This window comes from Channa argus, chromosome 18 (assembly GCF_033026475.1).
Source record: "Channa argus isolate prfri chromosome 18, Channa argus male v1.0, whole genome shotgun sequence".
Taxonomy (NCBI): domain Eukaryota; kingdom Metazoa; phylum Chordata; class Actinopteri; order Anabantiformes; family Channidae; genus Channa; species Channa argus.
Window position 1 is genome coordinate 21,402,899 of NC_090214.1, and position 25,024 is coordinate 21,427,922.

A 25,024-nucleotide genomic window follows, 5' to 3' on the forward strand; every position below is an offset into this window, starting at 1 on the left:
CTGTCACGTGATTTCACTTCCACCAAGTTGCCTGAAGAAATCAGACAGCAGAGAGAGTTTGCCCTTCAAAATAAAATGCTCATATTAGGGACGCAACTGCATCCACAGGCTTCAAACTGTCCTGTTTTAAATAGGGTGCACGTATTGTTTCTACTGATCATTGTACAAAGTCTAATATAAAACATAGAAAAACGGTCTTTGTGTGAAAATGAGAAGCCAAACAACTAAGCAGCAAAGTGATCAGCTTGCTGCTCATAAGTCCAACTGCAAGACAAATGCAGTGGGACATAATTTCAAAAAGAATAGTAGGATGGCGATTTAAATGAATGATTCTGTCATTTTGATTTAGTCCATTATTAATTTAGGAGTTCACTATAGGGTAATTACAACCTAAATAATTATTTGTTCCACATACACAGTTTTTGCTGGCATATGATTTCAAGTGGACATAATAGCAATGAAATATATTAAAGTAAATGCTGCTAATGTAGCTGTAATTGTGGTGAAGATACAGATGAATAATGAAAAACTTCCATTGGTATCACATTTTCTTTTGTTTAATTTGACATTTAACATGAACGGGTCTGGTGAATCAGTAGTACACCATGGGGTTGAGATACAGAAGGCTGCATGTTCGAATCCCACCCCACCAGGTGTGACCCTGCCCAACCAACCAAGCGTGCAGTGTGCAGTGCAGTGCAATGAGTATTTTATCGTATTTTCCATATCTTAATGATCTTAGTGGTTTTATGGGGCATACAGTTTTTCCTAGGGCCCCACTCAGACCAGTCCCCCCTCTCGTCTGGGCCTTTGCTGTCCTTTATTGTTAAGGGCAATAACGATCTCATGGAACCTGCCACACTGTCATCTTTTATTTTGAAGGTGGCACTCTTCACCTTCCTGCCTTAACGTTGCGTAGCGCACACGCTCAGTGTTTATCCCCTGGACCGTGGAGCAGCGTGTGTAGTACGAAGCGCGCGCTTCTCCTCTAAGTGTCTCCGGCTGTCTTCGCCGTGTCCTCGCCACTGTGTCTCAGTCACAGACATGACTTGGTTTGTGGGCTGGCTCTCAGCGCTGGCCGCCGGTCTCTTCTCCGCTCATGTTTTACAGAGACTCTGCTTCCCGTACTTTTGGATAGACGTCTTCTTTCTGCTGAAGGTGGTGAGATACGGTGTGAAGCTGGAGCTGTTTAAGTTGACCTCCAGCGTGCGCACGGTCCTGGACAGGTTTATCCAGCAGGCGCGGCGCATCCCCAACAAGCCGTTTGTGATCTACGATGGAAGGGTCCACACCTACCGGGACATTGAGGAGCGCAGCAACAAACTGGCCCATGTGTTCCTGGACAGAGTCCGCCTTAAGAAAGGAGACTGCGTTGCCCTGCTCATGAGCAACGAGCCCGACTTTCTGTGCGTTTGGTTCGGCTTGGCGAAGGTCGGCTGCCCGGTGGCTTTTCTTAACACCAACGTCAAGTCCAAGTCTCTGCTGCACTGCTTGAACTGCTGCGGGGCCAAAACTCTGATCGTTGGTTCAGGTAAAGCTCGTTCGTGTCCCCCGAGTACACAAGCTTAGTAAAAGTGCATGTACCTGTATACAAATGCTAATACACTTTAAATTCTTGAAGTACTGAGCACAATAATTAAAATGTCCCCGATGTGCAAGTGGTCAAATCAGACGCAGTGTTTTAAACAGCAGCCTAATGAATCTGATGCTGTTGATAACATAAATGTACTGTTGTCCAGATTTGTTTAAACATTTTAAAGGTAAAAAAACATGGCAAAGAATTTTCTTTTAAATAATACATAAAACAACAAGGACATTTATCGGAAGTACTGGTTCTCTACTAAGATTTAATTAATATGCCTAAACCTGTGTATTTTAAATACAGCTGCATTTGATTCTTGTCCATATCTTTTGCTCAAGTGGCTCATAAAAAAACTTTTCTGCAGAAATTTACAATGTTCAGTCCTAAGTTACTTGATGCACACAGTTTTCATTTGAATATTTGTTTATAATTGTACTTTTATTTAACTTTACTCATCTTCTTTCATCATTGACAGTCTGACAATCAAATGTGTTAAATTCGGATTTCTTCCTGGTGACTTCAATCAAATCTAGAATTTGACATAGACAAATAATCCAGATGATCCTAACTTCAGTATTATTTTCACTGTACAAACGTCTTTAAAATCTCAACGTGCCAAACCAGATGCGGAGCTGTAGATTTTAGCTGTCTGTCCTGCTAATTTGACCTAAAAAAATACAAAAATATTTTTGTTTAGTGTAATTCACAAGTGAACCAAGGCTCACACACAAAAGAGAGATCTCGTCTTAGGACTGAAAACTATTAATTGACAGTAAATTGGAAAAGAATATTAAAGAGTTTAGATATTCATCTGTTCACAGATAAATCCACCTTGCAGAAGCTAATGAATAGCTTAATTTAGTTTGTCACATTATGGTCTGTCACATTTTGAATTAGCATTTCCAGGTACTGTTGGTTGAGAGTACTGCAGAATTAGGACAAAAAAGTGGTGCAGACTTGTTTTTGTCCTGATCACAACTGTCTTTTGTTTTCCCCCACTTGTCCATTTTTTTTTAAAATTTTCATAGACTCATAAAAACTGTAATGGAATGGGATGATACTAATGTCGCTGCAGCATTATTTGTTACCAAGTTATTGACACAGTTTTAGAAACCGACAGAAGGGCAAATATACCTCACAAATAACAGTTACTTTCCATAGTAGATATTTTATTTGTAATATTTAAGATTAGTGTAAGTGGGGTGGGTGTGACTAACTTGGTAGAGTGGACGGCCACCGGCCATAAGCTTGGAGGTTTCTGCCCCGCTCTTCCCAACCACATGTGGAAGTGTCCCTGGGTAAGACTCTGAACCCCCAACCACCCATCCCCAGCAGCGCAGTGCTAGTCCCAAGCCCAGCAGAAAATAAGGAGGTCAGTTTTGTTTGCCAACACACATTTTGAGGTACTAGTACCTCAAAAATTGTAGACTATGATATGGGTTATTATGGTTTTAAAACTGAGAAATTGGATTTAAACATTTGAAAATAGCACATTAATAATATTTTATTAGAAGCCAGGTGATTGGCTGCTCGCCCTGGCTCCCTTTTTGTGAAAACAGGGTTAGAAGTGGGATCTGAATCATCATGCTATTTTAGCATTATTATTTTTTGTTTTATAACCATCATTTTCACATTTTTTTAGATTCTTGTCATATTTTTTCAACCTTTCACATCCTGGTTTTCAATGTTTCACCTCACACAGTCCCTCCACTCGTGCCCAGTAATGAAGCCCTCTCTCCAAATGTTCCTCCTCTCCACTGTTGCTTTCAAGTACACCTGTGAACTTTTTCGAGCTCCAGTGAAGTAACTGACAGATTACTTATTATGGGACTCTGGAAAGCTGCAAACATATTGTAACAGAATATACTGTGTCATATTTGTAATGTTAATGATGATTTTCTTTAAACCGTAGTCATCTGCAAGTCATGCTTTAATGCAAGAATCCTGCCTGTAAAGTTAATGGGATTCACCATGCTGCAGCCATGTGACAGCTCATTGCTAAAGCTCAACAAACATGAGGTTGATCAGGGACACTGTCCTCACTCCAACCCCAGCACAACAAGAGAAGGCTTCATGGAATAGCTGGAACAGTGCAAACCTGATTAGAGTTCTTGTGGTGCTATATAGAAGCAGTGTTTTCACACGGGCATGTTTTTCTGTTTACCACAGTTGTGGGTACAAACGTGGGTCTTACTTAAGAGCCTCGAAGATCATGCAAATTTAAGTGTGTTTTGACCCCAGAGATGGAGGTAAAAAAACTTTTTGAATGGTTTTCCATTCTGCTGCTGGCATGCGAAGACATGAATGAGCATACTTTCAAGTTCAAAACACATTCAAGCTTATTCGAGCTTATTGATTAAAATTAGTGAAAAAAAATCTCATTATTATAATTCAAGGGTTAATGAACTAAATCTGACTCATGGCATCAACCTTGTCACCATAACCATGAAATTTGATTTCAGTTTTTGTCTCTGAAGCCACTAGGAATCCTTCTCAATAGTTTGCTTGCTGTTGGACTTATGATTTGTCAGGTGGATTCATCAGGTTCTGCTGCCATTAATGCAGCTCAAATCCAGTTGAAACAGAGTCTGTTGTGCTAATTTCCTCCCCTCACCATCCTGCTGCATTGTGTTAGTCCTGCAGCACGAACAGAATGAACAATAATGACCAACAAAGCACAGTGTCACACTGCTGTGTTCTTTCTGTGTGTTCCTGTGTCCTTTGGGTTACATCAGAACTTAAAGGTCTATGACACCATTTAGCACAGTGTGTTATATCAGACACCTACAAAGACCTATTGATAACAGGTCCGTCTTTAAATTCTCCCCATTCACTATCCAACATTAGTACTAGCTGCCCAATCCTTTCATAAGCATGTGGTATCTAATATATTAGATTTAGATATACAGTACATATACACCTTTTATCATTTAATTTATAATTATTATTATTTATTTAAAAACTAAATCAGGGTCAATGTAATTGAGCTATTCACCCCCTTCAAGTCAGAATTCAGTAGATGCACCTTTGGCAGTAGTTCCAGCATTGAGCCTGTGTGGTTAATTGTAAACAGCTTTGAAAATCATGCACGACAACAGCTCACCATATATAATGGAAAAGAAAAATCCCATAAAAGATCCTGTTTCATGAAACGCACCTTGACTGTCTTCATGTCCCAGATTTAGTGAATTGTCTGGACGGCACCCTAACTAAACTGCTGGAGGAAAACATTCAGGTGTGGGCCATGAAAAGCAGCAGTGAGCACACACAGGTGCACACTCTGTTGGATAAGGTTGATGCTGCCTCAGACCAGCCTGTGCCAGCGGTGCTACGAGCCACTACCTCCCTTAAAACCCCCACCCTCTACATCTTCACCTCTGGGACCACAGGTGAGTCTCCTGCTCTCTATAGTTGCTACACAGCTCATTTTTCAGTTAGTTACCAGTGGCAGCCCTGTCCCCCCTTGGCCCTGCCCCTGTAGTGGCAGCTAACATATGATCATGCCTATAACCTTGTTGAGCAAGTTACTGAAAAAAACATTCTAAACTCACGCAGTTCTGATATAATAAGTAATTATACTACTTATTATTCGTCAGCAAAAATAATGTTACTTATGACTTTACTTACTTCATCTGTATTTGCCACCTTTAAACAATTCCACATACACATTGTGACACGCCGAACTAAGGCCAGTCATTGGAGTGTGGGAGTGAACTGGAGTACGCCTGTAAACACAGGGAGAACATGCTAATGCCACACAGAAAGCGGATTCAACCTGTTAGGCAGCAGCACTAACCACTCCACCACTGCCCATGCAGATTTAATAACATGCAATTTAACTCAAGTTAGTCTTAACCTTGATCATCATTGTGATGGATATAATTATGATGTGGATAGATGTTGACTATTATTCAGGATATAGGAAGTATAAGAAATCTATTTCTTTATGTGAAACAATCCACTTATCCACTTATCCAGCTAATTGTTTTATAGTCATATGGTTTATGTGAAACAGCAGCCCTGCAACACATCCTTTACATAATTGTATCACACCTTATCTTGACAGACAGTCCTTTATGCTTGGGGAGGTTTAAATAGTATAATAGTTTAACTGGTTTTTAGCTAAAAACAGCCTTAGTTCAAATTGGCCTTTGTATATTGTCACAGTTCAATTCTGTGTCTCATTTGGATGTTTCAGCTGGTTCAACATAGTGTCATTTGGTTTACGTCCATAAATGTGAAGATCTAGATGTGTCCCTTAGCCATCATGGACTGTCTGAAACCATGAGATCAGGCTTTGCAGAAGGACACTAAAAGCTTGTTTCCTCTGGACATCATGTGTCTGTCAAAGCAGAAGTGCTTTGCCTTCTGTCAATGCTGCTGTCTTTACCATCTTCATCACATGGAGTGGATGAGTGAGAGGAAACCCACAGAGAGAGGACATCTGGCTAATGATTAATCACTAATAAAGTCAGAAACCTTACTGTCACAAAGCTGGTACGATATTAGTCCAATTGTAGTTGAAATGCAGCATCATGTTGCATCGTGACAGATATCAATACGAAGTCCCCATGTGGAAGTGCAGACATTGAATTTAAAGTGCGTGTGTGTGTTATATTTATATATATTTGGAGTGTGTTTATTTGGATTTCGTTGTTTTCACAGGGCTTCCTAAAGCTGCAGTGATCACTCACCTCCAGAGTCTGAAGGCGGCAGCAGGTCTTTGGGGATATGGAGCATCGAAAGATGATATTATGTACATTCCTCTGCCGCTCTACCACAGCGCCGCTTCGCTGGTCGGTATAGGAGGGGTAATAGAGCTAGGTAGGCCTCACAACATCTCTACATGACCTGATGCTGATGCTAATAGATTTTATTTAATGAATTTCTTTCATCACTGTAAATTATTATCATTTTGTCACTGGCTCTCACAGTTACATGTCAGGCAACAATAAATCCCCACTTGATGTTAAATATACTATTCCTCCCTCTTTTGTGATTAAGAGAGGAGCTGAGGGCTGTTTTACATATTCAATAATTATAGTCAAGTTCATGAACAGAAATGGTGAATGGACTACACACATATACATACACATATGTGGGTCTCCTGACCCACCAGGAGCCACTAAATTGGGTTTCAGAATTTCGCTTTGGGACACTTTGACAGGAGGATCTGGGAATCATACTACTGACCCTGCGACTGGTGCACGACTGCTGTCCTGATCCACAGTCTGATTAAAGAAAGTAGCTGTCCTCAGGATGAGTCCTGAGCTCCATCAAAGCTGCTTTCTGTTTGTTCAGACCAGAGCCAACACATCAGTCCTCTGACGTTTGTTACAGCAGAGACAGAGAGAGAATTTTAGTTTTTCTGTTTTCACAATATTTTCAGTAGCAGATTTGAATCAGAAAACCCTCAAATGTGTTAGGACATTACCTCCTAAAAACCTGCCTTAGATCAACTGCTGTAGTCTTGATGTAGTTGGAGTCACACACACTGGCTATAATATGTTACAGAGAGCTCTTCTCATTCTGCATCAACTAAAACCTAAAATCTTATATGGAATAATTGAATACATTTTCCTCTGATAGTGATGAGGGTCACAGAATATTGTTAAAGGGGAGTCTCAGTGCATAGGAGGAGAACTTTTACACTTTTATAGTTGACTATGACGTATATAACTGACATTAAAGCTTAAATTTAGCCCAGCCACATGTTTTGACTTGTCATATGCGGTGAACCTGACAACCTGGTATTCAGTCCACTGTTCACAGAGTAACTGCTAAACTACACGTTCTCTTTAAGGACCTGCTGTTTCACTTCAACTAGCAGCTTAATTAGAGGCTTTAGAGCAGAACTGGACACTGGTCATAAGTTCATTGTTGTTGTGGTTTTCCTCCTTCATAGAAGGAGTTTGTATTTGAGTTTAGAGAACTGAGAAAGATGAATTTAGAAAATAGTTTTGTATAAGCACCAAGTTTGAATCAGCTGCCCTGATTTGTTTTTTTTAAACTTTGAGGATGGACCCTTGTTGACAAAGATGACAGTCCAATGGCGATTACTGGTAGAGAAGAAGGTCCCGACATGTTGCGATAACAAACATGTTGAGGCCAGTGACCTGTTGAAATGGTTTTACCTTTGTACACACTTGTCCAGGGGGCATGGATCAGACATAACATTATGACCACGTGTACAATCTAATACAATCCAGTAGAGCAGCTGCATTGAACTCAACATTTACAAGATTATAAGTTAATAAGTTTTTAGGTTGAAAGTGTCAGAAAGTTGATCAATCTACTCTCTGATTACTATTGAGGTCAGTTTGGGTGGTGGAGTTGTATCGGAGTGCATTATAAGAAGTGGTGGTTCTAATGGTTTGGCCACAACTTTTTCAGGAGGATCTGAGAACCCTGTCCTAGGAACAGCTAAGATACTATGAAGGAGCCTCAAGCTCCCAGGTTTATGTAGAGAACATGACCTTTGGGAAAGGAAAAGACAGTTGGACACAGAGAATGAAATCTTAGGACTAAGATGAGCTTGTAGGACACCCAAAATAACATAAAGCTCTCTGTGAAGCCTTACAGGATATGAGTGTGTCCTTGTTATTTACAGTAGATTCATTTTGGGGCTAAAACAACATCACACACAACACTTCGTCTTTGAACAACATCACTAGGAAACTTCTTGTGCTTCAGGAATCATTGTTTGAATACAGACACGTGTCCCAACCTGTTTGTCCCAACTGAGCAGAGAGGTCATGAATGAGTGAAGTGGGTTGAAGTTCAGAGGACTGTGAGGAGTTTTTTGACCTGGTGCATTACTTACTTGTGATTTTCCCATGATTGTAGGAAACTAAGTGGAAAACTCTGTTAGTTTGATCAGTAAGAGTCTTAAATATTACAGTTCACTGTGGTCTGGAAATAGTTTGGGCCAATAGGTCAAAATGTATGTAAGCAGAGCAGCCAGTGGAGCGACTGTGGCGCAAGAAGGTGGGCGGTCATCCACCAATCCCGCAGTTGTTGGTTCGATCCCCGGCCCACCTTGCTGTCAAAGTGTCCATGAGCAAGACAGTGAACCCCAACTTAGTTGATCTTGGTGAGTTTTGTACCAGGCAGCTCCCCCATCGGTGTGTGAATGGGGGAATGAGAAGCAGTGTAAAGTGCTTTGAGTGCCAACAGGTAGAAAAGTGCTGTGTAAGTGTAGAACATTTACCAGTGCAACTGCACAGGGGCTTGTGGAGAGTCCACCATAGTAATAGGAGCTGATTTACACTGCTAACTGACTTTTTACACACTTTTCACTGATGTAAAGCTCCGATCTCTGTGCCTGCTGTAAGTCTGCTCCAAAACACACACCAAAATAATTCAATTCAATTAAACTGGGTTTATTACGATGCACAGAAATGCATTTTGGGGATCAAATGTAACAAGGTTTCACTGAGTCACCAGGTTTCATGACCAATAAAAACAGTGGGTTGTGGTCACTGGTAACATTTTCAAACACTTTTGCCTTTAAATGTGTTCAGACAAGACTTTGTATGAAAAGGAATTGTTTGAAACATGCTGAGACATTAGTGTGGTGGTCTTCTTAAACCAGTGAGGCCAACAATACAGGGGCCAGTGCTCCACATTAACATCTTTCATTACCTTTCATTAAATGTTCAACATATACAGTACATTGTACAACATAATTAAAGTACATGATTTCTTGTCCGTTATTCATGTTTTTATTGAGTAGATAAACCATGTTTTGAGCCATTTCACCCTTTAATAGTAAATGAAACGACATTGTTTCAGGTGCGACCTGCGTCTTGAAGAAAAAGTTCTCAGCCTCCCAGTTCTGGAATGACTGTAGAAAATATGATGTGACTATTTTCCAGTACATCGGTGAACTCTGCAGATACCTTTGCAACCAGCCTAAGGTAACACTGACAATCAGCTCTTAAGCTTAATAACTCCCTTCTTTGCTATACGCAAAATAATTTACTGGATAAAATTTGATTGTAGACAGGCTGCCAGAGGATCACGCTTTAGTCTTTTGTGATTCATTTAGTTTATTTAGCCACGCACTGTACCAGGCTAATGGTGTAAAACAGAAATCAGTCATTAGTCAGGTTCAGAATATACGTAAATACATGTAGGGCCTGTGGTTATGTTTGTCTCACACTTATAGCTTTTAGTTAGTGTGGGCAGAAACATTTAATACAACTCAGTTTCTAAAAGAATTGCGACACTGGGTAAAGAAAACAAGACAGAAAGTCCCTCTTGTCTTTGTTGTGGAGGGCATTGTGTCCTTGTTTATATATGGTATTTTCTTTGTATAATATTTATTTATTTTGTATTACGCAATGTTTCCAGTTTTTTGTTGCCCGTGTCCCAACTTATTTGAGTCATGTTGCTTGCATCAAAGTGCAGCAGGCTGCAAAAAGGTCCAGATAATCAGCATGTGTTGTCACTTAATGATGTGGTGAGGGAGGGTGGGAAGGTAGAGACAGTCTTTCACACTCACTGCTACTTGTGAATAGTTCAAGTAACTTTGTGGAAAACGGTGGCAGATGGATAAGCAGGGTCTTTGTTTTAGAGTTTGTGTCCTCCCATTGTGGACACAGACAAGCACACAGTGTGAGGGCAGAGCTAGTCCTGTCCTTCGGCCAGAATCAAAGTCCTCTTTGTCCACTCTCCCTCTGTTATTTGGCTGCGTGGGTAGAAGGCTGGACATAGCTGCCCTGACCACTGATTGGGAAATTCAAGATGTGGACATGTAGGACACATAAGCACAAGCGTCATTACTAATTACTGCTTGTATGCTCTCATTACACACAGTGATGAATAAAACTCATGACGAAAAACACAAATACATTTGTGAGCTGTCTCTGTTAGTCTTTTGGCCACTGCTTGTGTGGCCCTGCTATAAACATGTTTCTTATTCTGTTATATTCCTGTCAGAGTAGTTGCTTATCTGGGACCTGCAGATATGGTTTTATTCCAGGGCCCTCTAGTGGGTTTACATGGTGAGGGACCTGTGTTATTATCATGCACTCGTTTTTTACCTCCAGAGCCCAGATGTGGCAACTGTGGCGCAGGAAGTAGAGCAGTCATCGACCTGTACCAATAGAACCAATAGATAGAAAAGTGCAATATAAATGCAGACCATTGACCAAATCAGCTACACTAGATGCTATTGACAAAGTGCACTAACGTGTTGAAATGTAAGGGACGGTGAGTGCTGTTAGCAGTATGACACGTGGAATAATAACTATGAGCCATGAAAATGTCTGGTTTCCCATGTGCTCAGTAAGTCAGTTGCACTAGGATTTTGCGGCCTTGTTTTGGACTTGTTGTGGCAAAACAGATGTAAGATGTTTTTAGGCTTTTTTTTGCTGTAGACCTGCATGAGCAAAAAATTTAAAAATTAATTAATAAAATTAAAAATTAGCTGGGCTTTTTTTGTTCAGTCCAATAAAAATGAATGATTATTTTAAGTAGCACATGCACCACTAACCATGCTTATTTAATTGGACTCAACTTGACCCTTGACCTGGAAACACCATTATGTTTCCTAATTTACTATTTATATATATTTATAACTACCTTAGTTGCCTTCAGCAGAATTCTGTCCTGAAGATCAACAAGCTCACTAAAATGAAACAGAGGGAAAACCGAGTCCTACCAGACTGGTTGGCGGCAGACGTGAACTAGATGAGGATTGTGCAGGAGGAAAACTGGCTTCTTTACCTTTATTGATTTATTGAGTTTTTTTACCCACTTACTGCTGCTGCCAGTTTTCCTATGGTCAAACCAGAAAGGTCTTAGTAAAAGACAAAGCCTTGATCCATCACCGCAGAGGAAGAGAATGAGTTTAGTACGTAGCAAGAGGAAACATGCCAGTTTTAAACAACTGTCTGTTTTGAAAATCATTATTAATTTAGGAATCCATGAAACTTTTATAGATAAAATTTGGATTGCAGCATTACATAACAAACATTACATAATTTGGTCTTTTCCTAGTCCTGTGGAAACCGAATAAAGTGTGTGTGTGTTGGGGGTCATAGTGGTAAAAGACTGACAACAGATTCAGTTATTTGGTGTTTTTACACTAATTTGTATTGATCGCATTTCTGTGTTTGTGCCCAACACACTTCTTCACACACACACACACACACACACACACACACACACACACACACACACACACACACCACTTCTTTTTCTTAAGAGCTGCATTTTGAAAGGTCATTGCATAACTGCCTTTTGCTGAATATTGCAATTTATCAGCTTAAGCCGTATCAGGACAGAACACATTCCTGAATAGCAAAAATCCTTGAGAAATGATGCTGTCACCTCTTATATTTGTTTGTTGTTTTCATTTCATGCTTCTCCTTCCAACAGACAGAGTTAGATAAAGTTCACAAGGTGCGAATGGGAGTCGGGAACGGCATGCTGCAGGATGTCTGGCGGGAGTTCCACAGTCGCTTCGGAAACATTAAGATGTGTGAGGTGTACGGCTCCACTGAGGGAAACCTGGTTTTCATGAACCATATCGGCAAGATTGGAAGTGTGGGCCGCTCCAACTTCATGTACAGGGTGAGTGCATGGTGATGTGAAGGTTTGAGGCCTGTGCTAATTGTAAGCATGACACAGAAACAAACCCTGGTCACACACGTTATTGATTGTGAGAGGAAATGTCTCTAAAAGCAGAATAAAATAGATTTTCTTAATACACAATGATTACTGGTCTGGACGGAACATGATGGATCAGCTAACAAACAAAATCACATCCCTGGAGCTATAATTTTGTGCCTGCAGTAATTTTTGCTTATAGATTTGATCCTCCTCATCATGGATGATTCTTTTTAGCACCTCTTTGCTAGAGTGGTGGTGTTGCTGCACCTCCAGCTGTAAAAGACTTTAAAAACTCTGCAGAGTATTTGAGATCATTGTCATGTTGGAATAATCCTCTCCCTTTGAGCATCTGGAGAGAGAAAATAATCTTTTCATTCAATCTTTGGCATTCAGAATGTCATCTATCAATGGCATTTAGCTTTTGGAGTCATGCAGCTTCGTATCACGTCCATATTTCAAAGACACACACTGCACCTGCTGTTACTGGTAGTATGATTCATTCTATTATTACTGCTGCTGTTCAGTAGCTTCTGATGCACTTTTGTACCTCCTCCCTTGGACACAGCTGTGACCAAACCTTGTGATCTTCAGTTTCTTTTATAAGCTTGTTCATACAGTCAACCTTAACTGGCTTACTCAGTTTAGCTGCATTGTGTAAGTAAGTTGCAGAGCACAAAAAAAGGAAATAAGTGCATGTACTTCCTTATACTATTGTGGATACAGTATACAACCACCGCACAAATACATTACACTTTTCAACAAAAACTTTTCATTGACATCCTTACCTGCACATTTGTGGGCCGGTTAGTGTTTTGGAATGTGAGCGAACAAGACAGAGCTGTTTAACAGCGCAGAAGAATGAAGTTATTTAGGTTTCAGATATGCAACATCTCTTGCTGTTGTACCAAATTAGAATCATCAACAAGGAGCTGCACAGGGTCCATGTGAGGTGTCACATTCTGAGAGGTGCAAATGTGGGGTCAACAGATCAGCCACAATTGCATCGGCATAATTGTGGAGGTTTGCAGGTATGTGTGGGGGTCTTTCTCAAGAGGGATGGAGCAGTCTATAGAGGACAGTACACAGCTGTAGATTTTATAAAGACAACCTGTCCAGGGCCTGCAAAGAGCAACAACTCATGTAGCTACAGTTATACTAATTACTGTTTGACAAGTGAGCGTTTTCCTGTTTTTCCTCTTTGCGCTGGAAGTGCTAGGCATTGTGGGTGTTGAAGTTTTGAGGGTAATAATTGTAGCTGTACAGCTGAACAAACAATAAAAACAAGACACATGGAGTTTCTACAGCTTCTTCGGGTTTGTCCTTACAAATCGTCTATCGACTTCCTAGTACAAACCGTGTATTTCTTTGGTTTCATGTTTTGTGTCCCTAACCAAAGCCCACTGCGATATTTCTATTTTTGCATTTTCATTACTTGTACAAACTCAGAGATGCAAGACCCCAAAGTAATTGTGTCCTGTTTTATTTAGAAACAACCATATTGATTGTTTACTTGAAAACTTATCTGCATCTACTAAACATTAACTGAGGAAAACAAATCAAGCCAACTGGCTCAGCTCCGAGTTTAAGAGCTGTCAAACTCTGTCCTCTGTGGGAGACATCTGAAACCTGAAGAGACACAGCCCCTATTCATAATGTCTGCTCCTGTGTCACACTGATGTAACACTGATGTCCCTCACAGATGATGGCACCACATGACTAATGATGTCATTGTTGCCAAAAACATGATGTTATAGTTCAATTACCAATGAACAGAAACAGAAAACTTTAAAAAGTGACTCGGTACCGGACATCAACACTGCAAATAATTCATGTTTATAAGGAGTTTGTGTAAACTTCACACCATAGTTTATGTTTGTTATTTGCTTATTAGTACTAGTTCACAAATCATATCTAAACTATGTGATTTACTGAAATGTATCCTTTTTTCCCTCTAAAAGAAGCAACTAATACCACAATCATACAGGAGAGGATGCGCTTAAAGGATGGCAGCACTAAACTTAGGGGGCTTCTCATTTTTATGTCCCATGATGACTTAAATGTCATGAGACAAGTTGCATTTGCAAAACCTGTTGAGCTACATGTCTCCTCCTCTGTATAGAAACACAAACATGAACAATCATTATGTAATAATGAATGTGGTGGAGAAGCGTCGGCATGGGACAAATTTACTGATCAACATGTTTTAGCTTTAAAACGAGTCAGCCGGTCTTAATGTTATCGATTATGAGTGTACGTGAAGTTGGAATTCTTACTTCTGGAAAGCAGCTTGGAAATTTAGCTCAGTGTGGTTAGAGGTTTGTCACAGTCATGTCTCAAAATCATGTGCTGAGCCAATTCTATTATGACGCTGGTGAACGTTGGAACATGTTGCAGTTAGTAATGATGAGCAGTGAAGTGACCTCCCTGTAAGCCTCACTAACACTCGCCTGTGGAGTCGCTGTTAATCAGAGGAATTACTAAAGAGTGGCTGCATATATTTAACTCTAATCTGTGACCTCAGCTATTATTAGATCTGTGTCTCTGCCTTTCCTGCTAACGTGTACACTGTTACAAAAGGACACATCATGGGTTAGTTAATAGGATAATCAGTGCTGTAACATGAAATGAAATGGTCTTATTTTTCATTGTTGATTATGTTTACACTGATTACATCATTCTTTAGCTGCTTAAAACTAACCAACACCTGTGCACCTATTGCATACACATAATGAGGCAGTAAGTCACTCTTTTCGTGGAATCTGTGATGTTTGCTGACAGTCCTCTGTTGCATGTTTCATTTTTCAGTGACTTGTTTATTAGCCTTTTTATTATTATTAGCCTGTTTATTAGATATTTGCTGAAGACACTGAGATGAGGCAGTAGTGGCTACAACAGTGACTTTATTCTGTAAAGTGCCCTGAGATGACTTTGTTGTGAATTGGCGCTATATAAATAAAGTTGAATTGAATTGAATTGAACAAAATGTTGAACAAGATGTGGTTGGTTTGCAGCTCCTCTTCAAATATGACCTGGTGAAGTACAACATGGGCATAGAAGAACCTGTGAAGGATGAGCATGGCTTCTGTCAGAGAGTGAAAAGGGGTAATGCAACTGCTTTAGAGATTTCATTCAATGATTTTTGTATTTAATTAGAGTATTTGGGCTTACTTAAGAGTTTCTCTCCTGTTTGTCTTCTCAGGTGAGACAGGACTCTTACTGTCCAAGGTGAGTAGCATTAGCCCCTTCTTCGGCTATGCTGGGAGCAAGCAGCTGACTGAGAAAAAGCTGATGAGGAATGTGTTCGTGAAAGGAGACGCCTACTTTAACACAGGCGACCTCATGGCTGAAGACCATGAGGGCTTCATCTATTTCAAAGACAGAGTGGGAGACACCTTCAGGTACAGCTGGAGAAGATGTTGCCTTTTTCCGACAGGTTTAAACCACAAACCAGGGCTTATAAAGCACCTGCCCGTGTTATTTAAAGTAACTAAACCCCTTGGTCTTAGTCTAACTTCACTCATTGCATCATTTAAAAAAAAAAGGGGGGGGGGGGGGGGGGGGGGGTGGAGATGTGTGAGGAAGGAGTTGGTCGTTGTGGTTCTCACTGTTAAAGAACGTCCCAAAGCCTCTTATATCACTGAGAGCAAGGAGCGATGTGTGAGCAGTGAGACACAAGCTCAAAGTCTTTTACCGAACAAACACACACCTGTTTTGGAAGCCTGTTGGTAATTACAGGCTCCATTTTATCAATTTTTCTCTATTTCTGCAGGAAAATGACCTAAAACATAATTGGATCGTCACTCATGTCCTACCCCTAGATAAAGGGAACTCAAATAATCAAATGAGAACCACACACTTATTAAGTGTAAATTATGGAAGTTGATTTCTTTGCGTAAACCTGCTTCACACATTTAACACAGTCAGAATGTGCCCAGAACCACATTTGGATGAGTAGCTGTGAAACATTAAACACTATTTGTTTGGACTCAATCTGTAAAAAAAAAAATATATTTTTATTTCAGGAGGAAGAATGTGTCCAGATAACAATAGGATGTTACCCACTTTGGCCACTAGGTGGACTATAGGACAGCAAAAAGTCCAGGCTGTGTCTTCAGTTCAGTTTTAAGCAGATTGAATAAGATTCATGCTTTAAAGCTGTGTTCAGTGGAGCTCTGTAACAGAACAAAACAAATTTTTGCATTAAAACTTTAGGTTGGTCTCAGGTTGCGTATGTGAAATTCAGATGTCTATATGGTGCCAACTTCTAGACATTTAAGGTGTTTCGTTAACAAATCACACGCAAACAACAGAAATTGTTCAAAGAATGAAAAACAGGCTTCAGGTCCTGCTCACGTTTTACATCTGTTTATCTTTGTGTGACAATGCATGTGTTTAGGACGGTTCTAAAAACCACTGGACACAGAATCATCTGGTGTTAAACAAAAAAAGGAATCATAATCAACATGGGGGAGAAAAAGCAAACTCAAAAAAGCTTGTTTTGAGTTTGCTGAGTCAGTGTTTTCTCGGATTTCAGGTGGAAGGGTGAAAATGTAGCGACAACAGAAGTGACAGAGACCCTCGGGCTGGTGGATTTTATCCAAGAAGTCAATGTGTACGGAGTGGAAATACCCGGTATGTTTAAATTGTATCTCTGTTATCCAAACACTGCTCATCAGAGTTAGTGTCTGAAAACTGAGACTCAACATACTAGTTTTTCATAAAAGTTGGTTATAATGGGCTCCAGCATATGCACTAAGTGTAGTCCTGCTGTTTCTAGTTGTAGCTTCTAGTTCTGTTCTCCATAATTAACAAGTCACCAATGAAAAACACTGAGCTGCAGAGACAGGACAGATTACATGAACCCATGCTATTCACAGGGCACGAGGGCAAAGCAGGAATGGCAGCCATGACTGTAAGACCGGGTCTGAAGTTTGACGGGAAGAAACTGTTTGAGCACACAATGAGGGACCTCCCAGCGTACGCTCGTCCACTTTTCATCAGGCTTCAGGTAAAGAGCAGAGGCGTGTTGACAACATATTGTATTCTGCTGTTGTTCTGAAGAGTGTTCAGTTGAATTCAGTGTTACTCTGTTCGACCCTTATAGGGCAGGTTGAGGTTCACAGCTTTGCAAATAACAGCAGAATAGTGTTTTATTTTATTGACACTTTGTTTTGAGGGGGAAACAGTAGAACCAGTTAATCAACAAAGGCTGGTGCAGCAAAGTCTTTCAGAAATCAAGAGGCACATGCAGAACCCTCAGTGGACAGTGATTATTATACGTTCAACAATCCATATATTCATATTCTGTAATCTGTTATCCTGTTCAGGCGGATTACACCCTGCACATGTCTCCAGTCAGGGCCAATACACAGAGACATACACAGACAGACAACTATTTACTCTCACATTCACACCTATGGGCAAATTTAGAGTCACCAGTTAACCTAACATGCATGTGTTTGGACTGTGGGAGGAAACTGGAGGAAACCCACAACAGTACAGGTAGAACATGCAAACTCTACACAGGCTGTGAGGCAGCATTAACCATTAATTATTCTTTTTCATTATTAACCGATATTAATATTTTAAATTAATTCAAAATAAATGAAAAACAAGTAAAAAAGATTATTGTTTATACTTTTGTTGGAATTAAAACCAGGTCTATACAACCGGGGGCCAGAGAACTGTCACAAACACCGTTTGGACTGCAAGATCCAAACGTCTATATCATTAGCAAGCTTAAGTAATTATTAAGCCATTACACACATATCTAAATGTGGAGTATAAAAACAGGATGTTGATGAAAGGATATTAATCTTAAAATATTGTGGGCAGCACTGACAAAAGCCTCACTCGAGGGGGCTGCAGTAAATGGTCTGAACTTATACAGCACTTTCAGTACCAATAGGTAGAAAAGTGCTTTACACTGCTTCTCATTCACCCATTCATGTGTATGTGATTCACACTCTCACAATCACATACAGAACAATGAGCTGACCAACATTAACCGTGAGCAACTAAGTTGGGGTTCAGTGTCTTGCTCAGTAGGCAAACTGATGTTGCTCTATATCAGCAGGAATATTGTCTTTGATGCAGGTGAGTACCAGATGTTCAAAGCATTTTAAGATGACAGGCTGAGAGCGACTGGCCCACAGTCATTGAAGCCTCCATCAATGATGAAAAGTCCATCAGGGTGGTGTTGTGTTGTTTACTAATGGAATCATACGTGTGTCCAAGGCAGAACTGCTCTTCACAATGAAAAGCTTCATGAGTGTGTGTCAGTGGTGAAGGCCACATTTCCAGACCTGCTCAGTCCAAAGCAGCGTGGCAAACTGTGAGTGAGTGGGTTTCAGATGAGACGGAGCAGTTTTTCTGTTAGAGGACCTGTTGTGCTGAGTATCCCAGTGTTTGTCGACCTACGCAGGGTGGAGTTACACATACAATGCAGCAAACCTTTGTACTGATATTTCATTATTTTTCTCAAACGTCTTTTATATTCTCCCCTGATCATTTTTGTGTCTTCTGATGATAAAAAAGCATTTGTGCAATATGATGATGTTATGTTTAGGGTTATGTTTGCATCCCCTTACAGTAAAATGGCAAATAAGAGCATGCAAACAACCCTAAAACAACTTCAGCTGGTACAGAGGGTTTTTATCATCAGAAGTAACAAAAATTGGTCAAGGAGTGTATAGAAAATATAATAATTATATTATTATAATTATAATGAACCTCTCTGATAATGCATACACCGCGTTTACACTGAAACTTCTCCAAAATTCATCTCATAACACATTTAACAGACAGACACTTAATTTGTTACTGTGTGGCTTCAGGGCCCAGGCTGAAAAGAACAAAGATTAAAAAGTATTAGATGAAATTGAAGGCTGATATATTCTTCCTACAGGAAACAGCCTTAAATTAATAAAACTCATGTGAGCCACGTTACGTAAAGAAATACCCCGAACATGTGCTGGTCAATCAGGTCACATTTCTGACAGCAGATCATTCATGTCGTTGTGCTCTCTCTCCACCTGTTCTGTTTGCTGCTGTCAGCTGCCATCCCCCCCCCCCCCACCCCCCCCACCTCCCTGATTCCCTGATCCCTCCAGGTGACAGGGAAGAGCTTCAGCAGCAGCTGTCACAGCAGCAACCAAAGCTGAAGAGAGTCGGTACAATATTTATAAAACACCTACATCTGTCCCAGGTGCTAGGTTTAGCAAGGATTAGCCCTTAACCCACCTACCCAGCTTCTCTTTCCTCTCCCTGCACTACTGCTTCACTTGCTCCATAGTGGCTCCAAGTACTTTGAAGCTGTTGTAAATGTTTGCCTTTGTTTCCTTGGCTTAGTGGAAGATAAGAGTCAGTATTTCACTGTAAAATCCAATAGTAATCCTAACTAACAACAAATGCACTTCTTACTAGTTAGAGGTAATTGTGGGGTGAAAAAAAACCTTTACTCTTTGTTTTTCAGTGAAGCTAACTTAAAACAATCGAGTACAGTGGTAACAAACGAGGCACTGACACTAGTTAACCAGTGAGAGGCAGCAATTCACAAAAAGGGGCTTAATCTGCCAGGAAAACCTTTAGCCAGGTATTAACAAGGTCAAGAAGGTAGCTATAAATGGGGTCACAGCATCTGTAATAATAAAGAGGAGATGAACATTGATATGCCGCCATTTTGACTTGTGAAACGTTAAAATAAATTACAAAATGAAGAGTGTTAAGCATACAGCTAAAACCCAGTGCACACATGGAGAATCTCTGCTAGACTATGAGAAAGTGTGTTTGTGTGTGTGAGTCTGTGTGTGAGCATGCTGCACAAAGAATCACTACCAAGAAGCAGGAAACCTCTAAACTAAAACATGCAGTAAATTATACATAATAGTGCTTTTTTTTTCTGATTAATGATTAAAAAAACTCACCCTGACCTTCCCTGCTGTATTTCTGCTCACACTCACACGTGTCCGTGCCAGGAATTTACACTGGTGTTTGTGTTTGTGTAGCACAGGAGCTGGTGGAGAACAAATCAAAAGCTAAAAGCTTGTGAGCGACTGTGTTGCAGGAAAGTAGAGCGTTTCTGTAGTATTTACCAATCTCACAGGTGTTGGTTCAATCCCCAGCTCCTCCAGTCACATGTCAAAGTGTCCTTGAGCAAGACACTGAACCCCAACTTAGTTGCCTCTGGTGAGTGTTGGCCAGCTGCATAGCAGCTCCCCCATCAGTGTGTGAGTGTGTGTGATTGTGAGTGTGAATGGGTAAATAAGAAGCAGTGTAATGCGCTTTCAGTACCAATAGGTAGAAAAGCACTATATAAGTGCAGAACATTTAAAAGAAACAGTGAATATTTCACCTACTTCCATCAGATGGACACAGACATTATCTGATAGGATGGCAGTGCTTCTTTGTACCTGCCAGATATGTGAAAACTGGTGTTGTTTCTCAGCCCTGCAGCCAGGAGTTGCTCAACAGTAGAGGATGCTGAGCTACTCCAGCAAGACTGTAAGAGAGCAACTAAAAATCACTTAGTACAGTTCATGATATCGTTTTTGTTCCAAGCTGAAGACCAGTTTGATATTGCTGATGTCCTGAAAAGACACTGATGGGTGCTGTGTTTTCCCCTCAGGAGGTGATCGAATTAACGAGCACCTTCAAGCAGCAGAAGTACCAGCTGGTGCAGAGTGGCTTCAACCCCTCAACCATCTCTGATCCTCTCTACGTACTGGACTACGAGCAGAAGAGCTACATTCCTCTAACACACAGTATCTACCAGAGCATCGTGTCTGGAGAACGCAAGCTGTAACAGAGTGGGACCAGCACAAGCTCTGATTTTTGTAGTATTTATCTGTTCCATGTGAGCCCACACTCAGGTTCAGTGAGACAGTTTTGAATGAAAAGTTACTTGACTATATACACATGAACACTTGTTTCTTTTAATTAGCTCTGTTTAATTAAACAAAGATGAATTATATATATATATATATATATATATATATATATATATATATATATATATATTTTAGATATACATATATAAACAAATAAAACCAGCCACTTTATTAGATTCACCTCAGGTTGGAACCCATTTTGCCTTCAGAACTGCCTTAATTCTTTGTAGTGTACTGTAGACTGTAGACTCAGCAAGGCACTAAAAACATTCCTTAGAGATTTTAGCTCATATTGATGTGACAGCATTGAGCAGTTGCTGCAGATTTGTCAGCTGCACATCCATGATGCAAATCTCCAGTTCCACAACACCACAAAGATGCTCTATTGGATTGAGATCTAGTGACTGTAGAGGCCATTTCAGTACATTGTCATGTTCAAGAATCTATTTTGAGATGATTTTAGTTTGTGTCATGGTGCATTATATTGGTGGAAGTGGGCATCAGAAGATGTGATTATAAAGGGATGGACATGGTCAGCAACAATACTCAGGTAAACTGTGACATTTCAACAATGCTCAGTTGGTACTAAGGGGCCTAAAATGTGCAGCACCAGCCTCAAACACAGACTTAGTGCAGGATGGATCCATGCTGTCAAGATGTTTACATCAAACTGCATATCTCAGTTGTAACAAGTGGTTACGTTCTAACAGTTTGAACCTCTGACCTCTGGCATCAACAAGGAATTTTCACCCAGGGAACTGCCGCTCACTGCCGATATTTTCTCTTTTTCAGACCATTCTCAGCAAACTGTAGAGATGGTCTTGCATGAAAATCCCCATAGATCAGCAGTTTCTAAACTACTCAGATCAGACACTCTGCACATTTAATCTAAACACCTAAATTTAAGGTGTAAATGAAGAGATTCTGTTCATATAAAGATGAGCAGATTTCAGCTTGTCCCTTCAGAGCTCGGCACAGTTTTTATGCTGGACGCTCTTCCTGCTGCATTTTATCCAGGATCGGGACCGGCACCAAGGTGGCCACACCTGGCGGGGGGGATTCAAACCTGCGGCCTTCTGCATCCTAACCCAGTGCTCTACCACTGAGTTACCAGCCCCCCTCCCAGATGACTGTTCAGATAATCCTCTAAAAATGATGTGTGACAATCTTTTGAATTCTCCATTACTATTTTCCTTAATTTTCCACTAAAGTGCCGTATTGACCACTAACGGATACATTTATGGATGTTTAACATACAAAATGAAAGAACCCGTTAAGTTTCATAGTGAATAAAAAATTAAGAATATGGTTTCAACTAAACAGAACAAAAATGTTTGCTGACATGTCAAATAGCTTTTAACTTCTTAATATTTTCTTTTCACTAAGAAAATCCAATCACATTTTATTACATTAGATTTAGCTAAACACCTCCATTACTCACATTTTATGTTTATTGAAGTCTTATTATGAATTTATGAAACAAATTTATGGTGTTGGCTGTGAGAGATTTTGCAACGTAAGTCCAGAAGTGCCCAGATATTCAGCCACATTTTTATTTCCATTTGATTTTTTTTAATGCTGTGAAACTTCTGATTTCATGATTTATTTACTTTAATTTTTAAACCTGCTGCTAAAGTTCCCAGGACATTAGGTAACATGTCCAAATGCATCAATATGAAATATGAAAACCTTTATTGTACCTTCATAGTAGATTCAGCGTCAGGGGAGAGGAATGAGCTTGAGTGTTTGCAGTTTTCTGCTAATGTATTTAAGTGATGTGTGTATGATATCAGCAGCTTATTTCAGGATATAACCACAGCTCTATGATTATTCCTGAGATGAGAACTGTTATATGTAATATTTGAGTAAACACTAGACAGTGACTGAGACGTAAAGAAATGTTGTCCAGAGCTTTGAACGTTGTGTTTTAAGTGTTGTTTACTGTATATTGTTGGTGTAAATAGTAATAATTCACTTCTGTTTTTGATAGGGAAATAAGATGATTGTGTTTTACTAAAATGGGGCTTATTGCAGCTTTAGCCATCATTTCTCATCAGCAACAATAAGCAAAACAAGAAGGTTTTATTTATAAATCTGTGAAGGTAACAAAAAGTACATTTCAGAAGTGTAGCTGGTTAAGAAACTTAAGCAGCTATTAGGTTTCAAACACTTGTGTGGCCAGTGACATTTTACCAGACACTATGTTATAAACATGCACCAATTATTTTCTGTAGTTTAGTCAGACAACTCAAATGGGTTATTGGGCATTGAATAATTCAAACCTGGCAACCCTTCCATGCTTTCTTTGAACATTTCTACAATTGTGTCAGTACAGAACTTGGTGATTAATCTGTTTTGCACTTTGGACTGTTTGATTAAACTTTACTGCAAATCTTTGTGTTCATCTGGAGAACTATAGCCCTGACTAACATCGGAGTTTAGGCACAGTGACTCAATGACTCCATTGTTATGCGTTGGGGGTTGGGTTTTTGTTTTTCAGTCATGCAAAAAAAAAAAACTCTTCATATGCTGGATGTAATGACCTTAAGGTCCCAGGGTTTCTCTGCAGCTGCTCCCAGCATTTGCATAAACAAGCCCCACATGATGCTTTGGAACTCATATGATGTTTATTTCCCACCTACATTGCTTAGTGTAGTTTTTGTCCAGGATACAGATTCACCGGTAACCAGACCTTCCAGATACAGGACTACAATCCTTTAAAGACATTCACTGCACTCAGGTGACCTCTGTTTAACTGACTGTGTGAAACCATTAGGCTGAAGCAGTGATTATTTAGGTGAGGTGTTTTCTGTGTTAGATTTTTTAATTACATTACTCTGTAGAGATCAGTTTTCACTTTGACTTGAATCATTTTTCTTTTGTCATGATTCAATGTTTTAAATAAAATGAAAGCTGGAAACCTCCAGAGATTCACTGATTCTTGTGTATTGTAGTAGTTTGTCATGTGGTGAAAGACTTTAAGAGCTGTGGTGATGAAGGTTATGAAGATTCCTCCTGATGATATTATACACTGTAGATGGTGGGATCTTTAAAGACTTCGCAATTTTACGCTAAAGAACATTTTTCTGAAATTGTTCCACAATTTAGTTTGGCGCAGTTTGTCACAGATTGGTTTACTTTTTCCCATCTTTACATTCGAGAGGCTCTTCCTCTCTGAAATGCTCCTTTTATACCCAGTCATGTTACTTAGCTGTTGCCAATTAACCTAATTCGTTGTTAAATGCTCCTCTGTTTTTGATTTGTGGCAACTTTACTTTTCCAGCCTTTTGTTTCCCCTCTTCCAACTTTTATGAGATGTGTTGCTGCCATCAAAATTAGCTAAAATTTTCCATGGAATAGTAAAATGTCTAATTTTCAATGTCTGATATGTTGTTTATGTTAACTCTAACCCTATTGTAAATTAAGTATAGGTTGATGAGATATAGGTTGATTTTGGATGCTCTTTTATTTATGTTTTACACATCGTAACACCTTTTTTTGGAATTGGGGTTATACGTGGTGGAAAATATCACAAGCAGGTTGTATTAATGTAGCCAATCAGTGTATGCAGCTCCCAGGGAAACTTTGAGCTAGAATGGAAAAATAGTGAACCTACTCTTAGCTAACAAACTAACAAATCAATGTCACCTTTTCACAGTTTATCAAAGGCAACCGAGAGAATTAACCGGGTTTAGTGTAACGATTGCTTGAATGGCTTCATCTCTTGACAAATTGTCCCATTAATATTTGAGGCTCATAGAGTTTCAGTGTGTAAAAAATAAATGAAAGGTTATGTCGATAACCTCTGTTCCCTGAGGGAACACACAAGTATGAGACATCACACCCATAATTGAAGAATGGAGGGTAGAAGCTCCTGAGTTCAAAGACCATTGAGCTATAAGCTGTGGAGATAACTATCAGTATATAAGCTGCA

The 25,024-nt window shown here is 39.8% G+C and overlaps 1 protein-coding gene across 3 annotated transcripts; it reads left to right on the plus strand.

The window, feature by feature from the left end:
- The first annotated feature begins 942 nt into the window (after positions 1-942).
- Positions 943-24,014, plus strand: slc27a6 (solute carrier family 27 member 6). Of its 3 annotated transcripts, XM_067483454.1 has the most exons (11): positions 944-1,531; positions 4,762-4,971; positions 6,248-6,406; positions 9,377-9,501; positions 11,969-12,163; positions 15,214-15,304; positions 15,402-15,600; positions 16,737-16,834; positions 17,080-17,210; positions 20,649-20,704; positions 20,829-20,914. In XM_067483454.1, the coding sequence occupies exons 1-10, from the start codon at positions 1,045-1,047 to the stop codon at positions 20,685-20,687; spliced, it is 1,734 nt and encodes a 577-aa protein (XP_067339555.1). In that variant the 5' UTR covers positions 944-1,044; the 3' UTR covers positions 20,688-20,704; positions 20,829-20,914. The 3 variants fall into 3 exon arrangements, with proteins under 3 accessions (XP_067339556.1, XP_067339555.1, XP_067339554.1); XM_067483453.1 differs by lacking the exon at positions 20,649-20,704 and having other exon boundaries at positions 20,829-24,014; XM_067483455.1 differs by lacking the exons at positions 16,737-16,834; positions 17,080-17,210; positions 20,649-20,704 and having other exon boundaries at positions 943-1,531.
- Positions 24,015-25,024: the final 1,010 nt, after the last annotated feature.

Coding starts and splice junctions, on each gene's coding strand:
- slc27a6 (XM_067483453.1), top strand. CDS start 1,045: ATGACTTGGTTTGTGGGCTGGCTCTCAGCGCTGGCCGCCGGTCTCTTC. Junction 6,407..9,376: donor AGGAGGGGTAATAGAGCTAG/GTAGGCCTCACA, acceptor ACATTGTTTCAG/GTGCGACCTGCGTCTTGAAG. Junction 17,211..20,828: donor CACTTTTCATCAGGCTTCAG/GTAAAGAGCAGA, acceptor TTTTCCCCTCAG/GAGGTGATCGAATTAACGAG.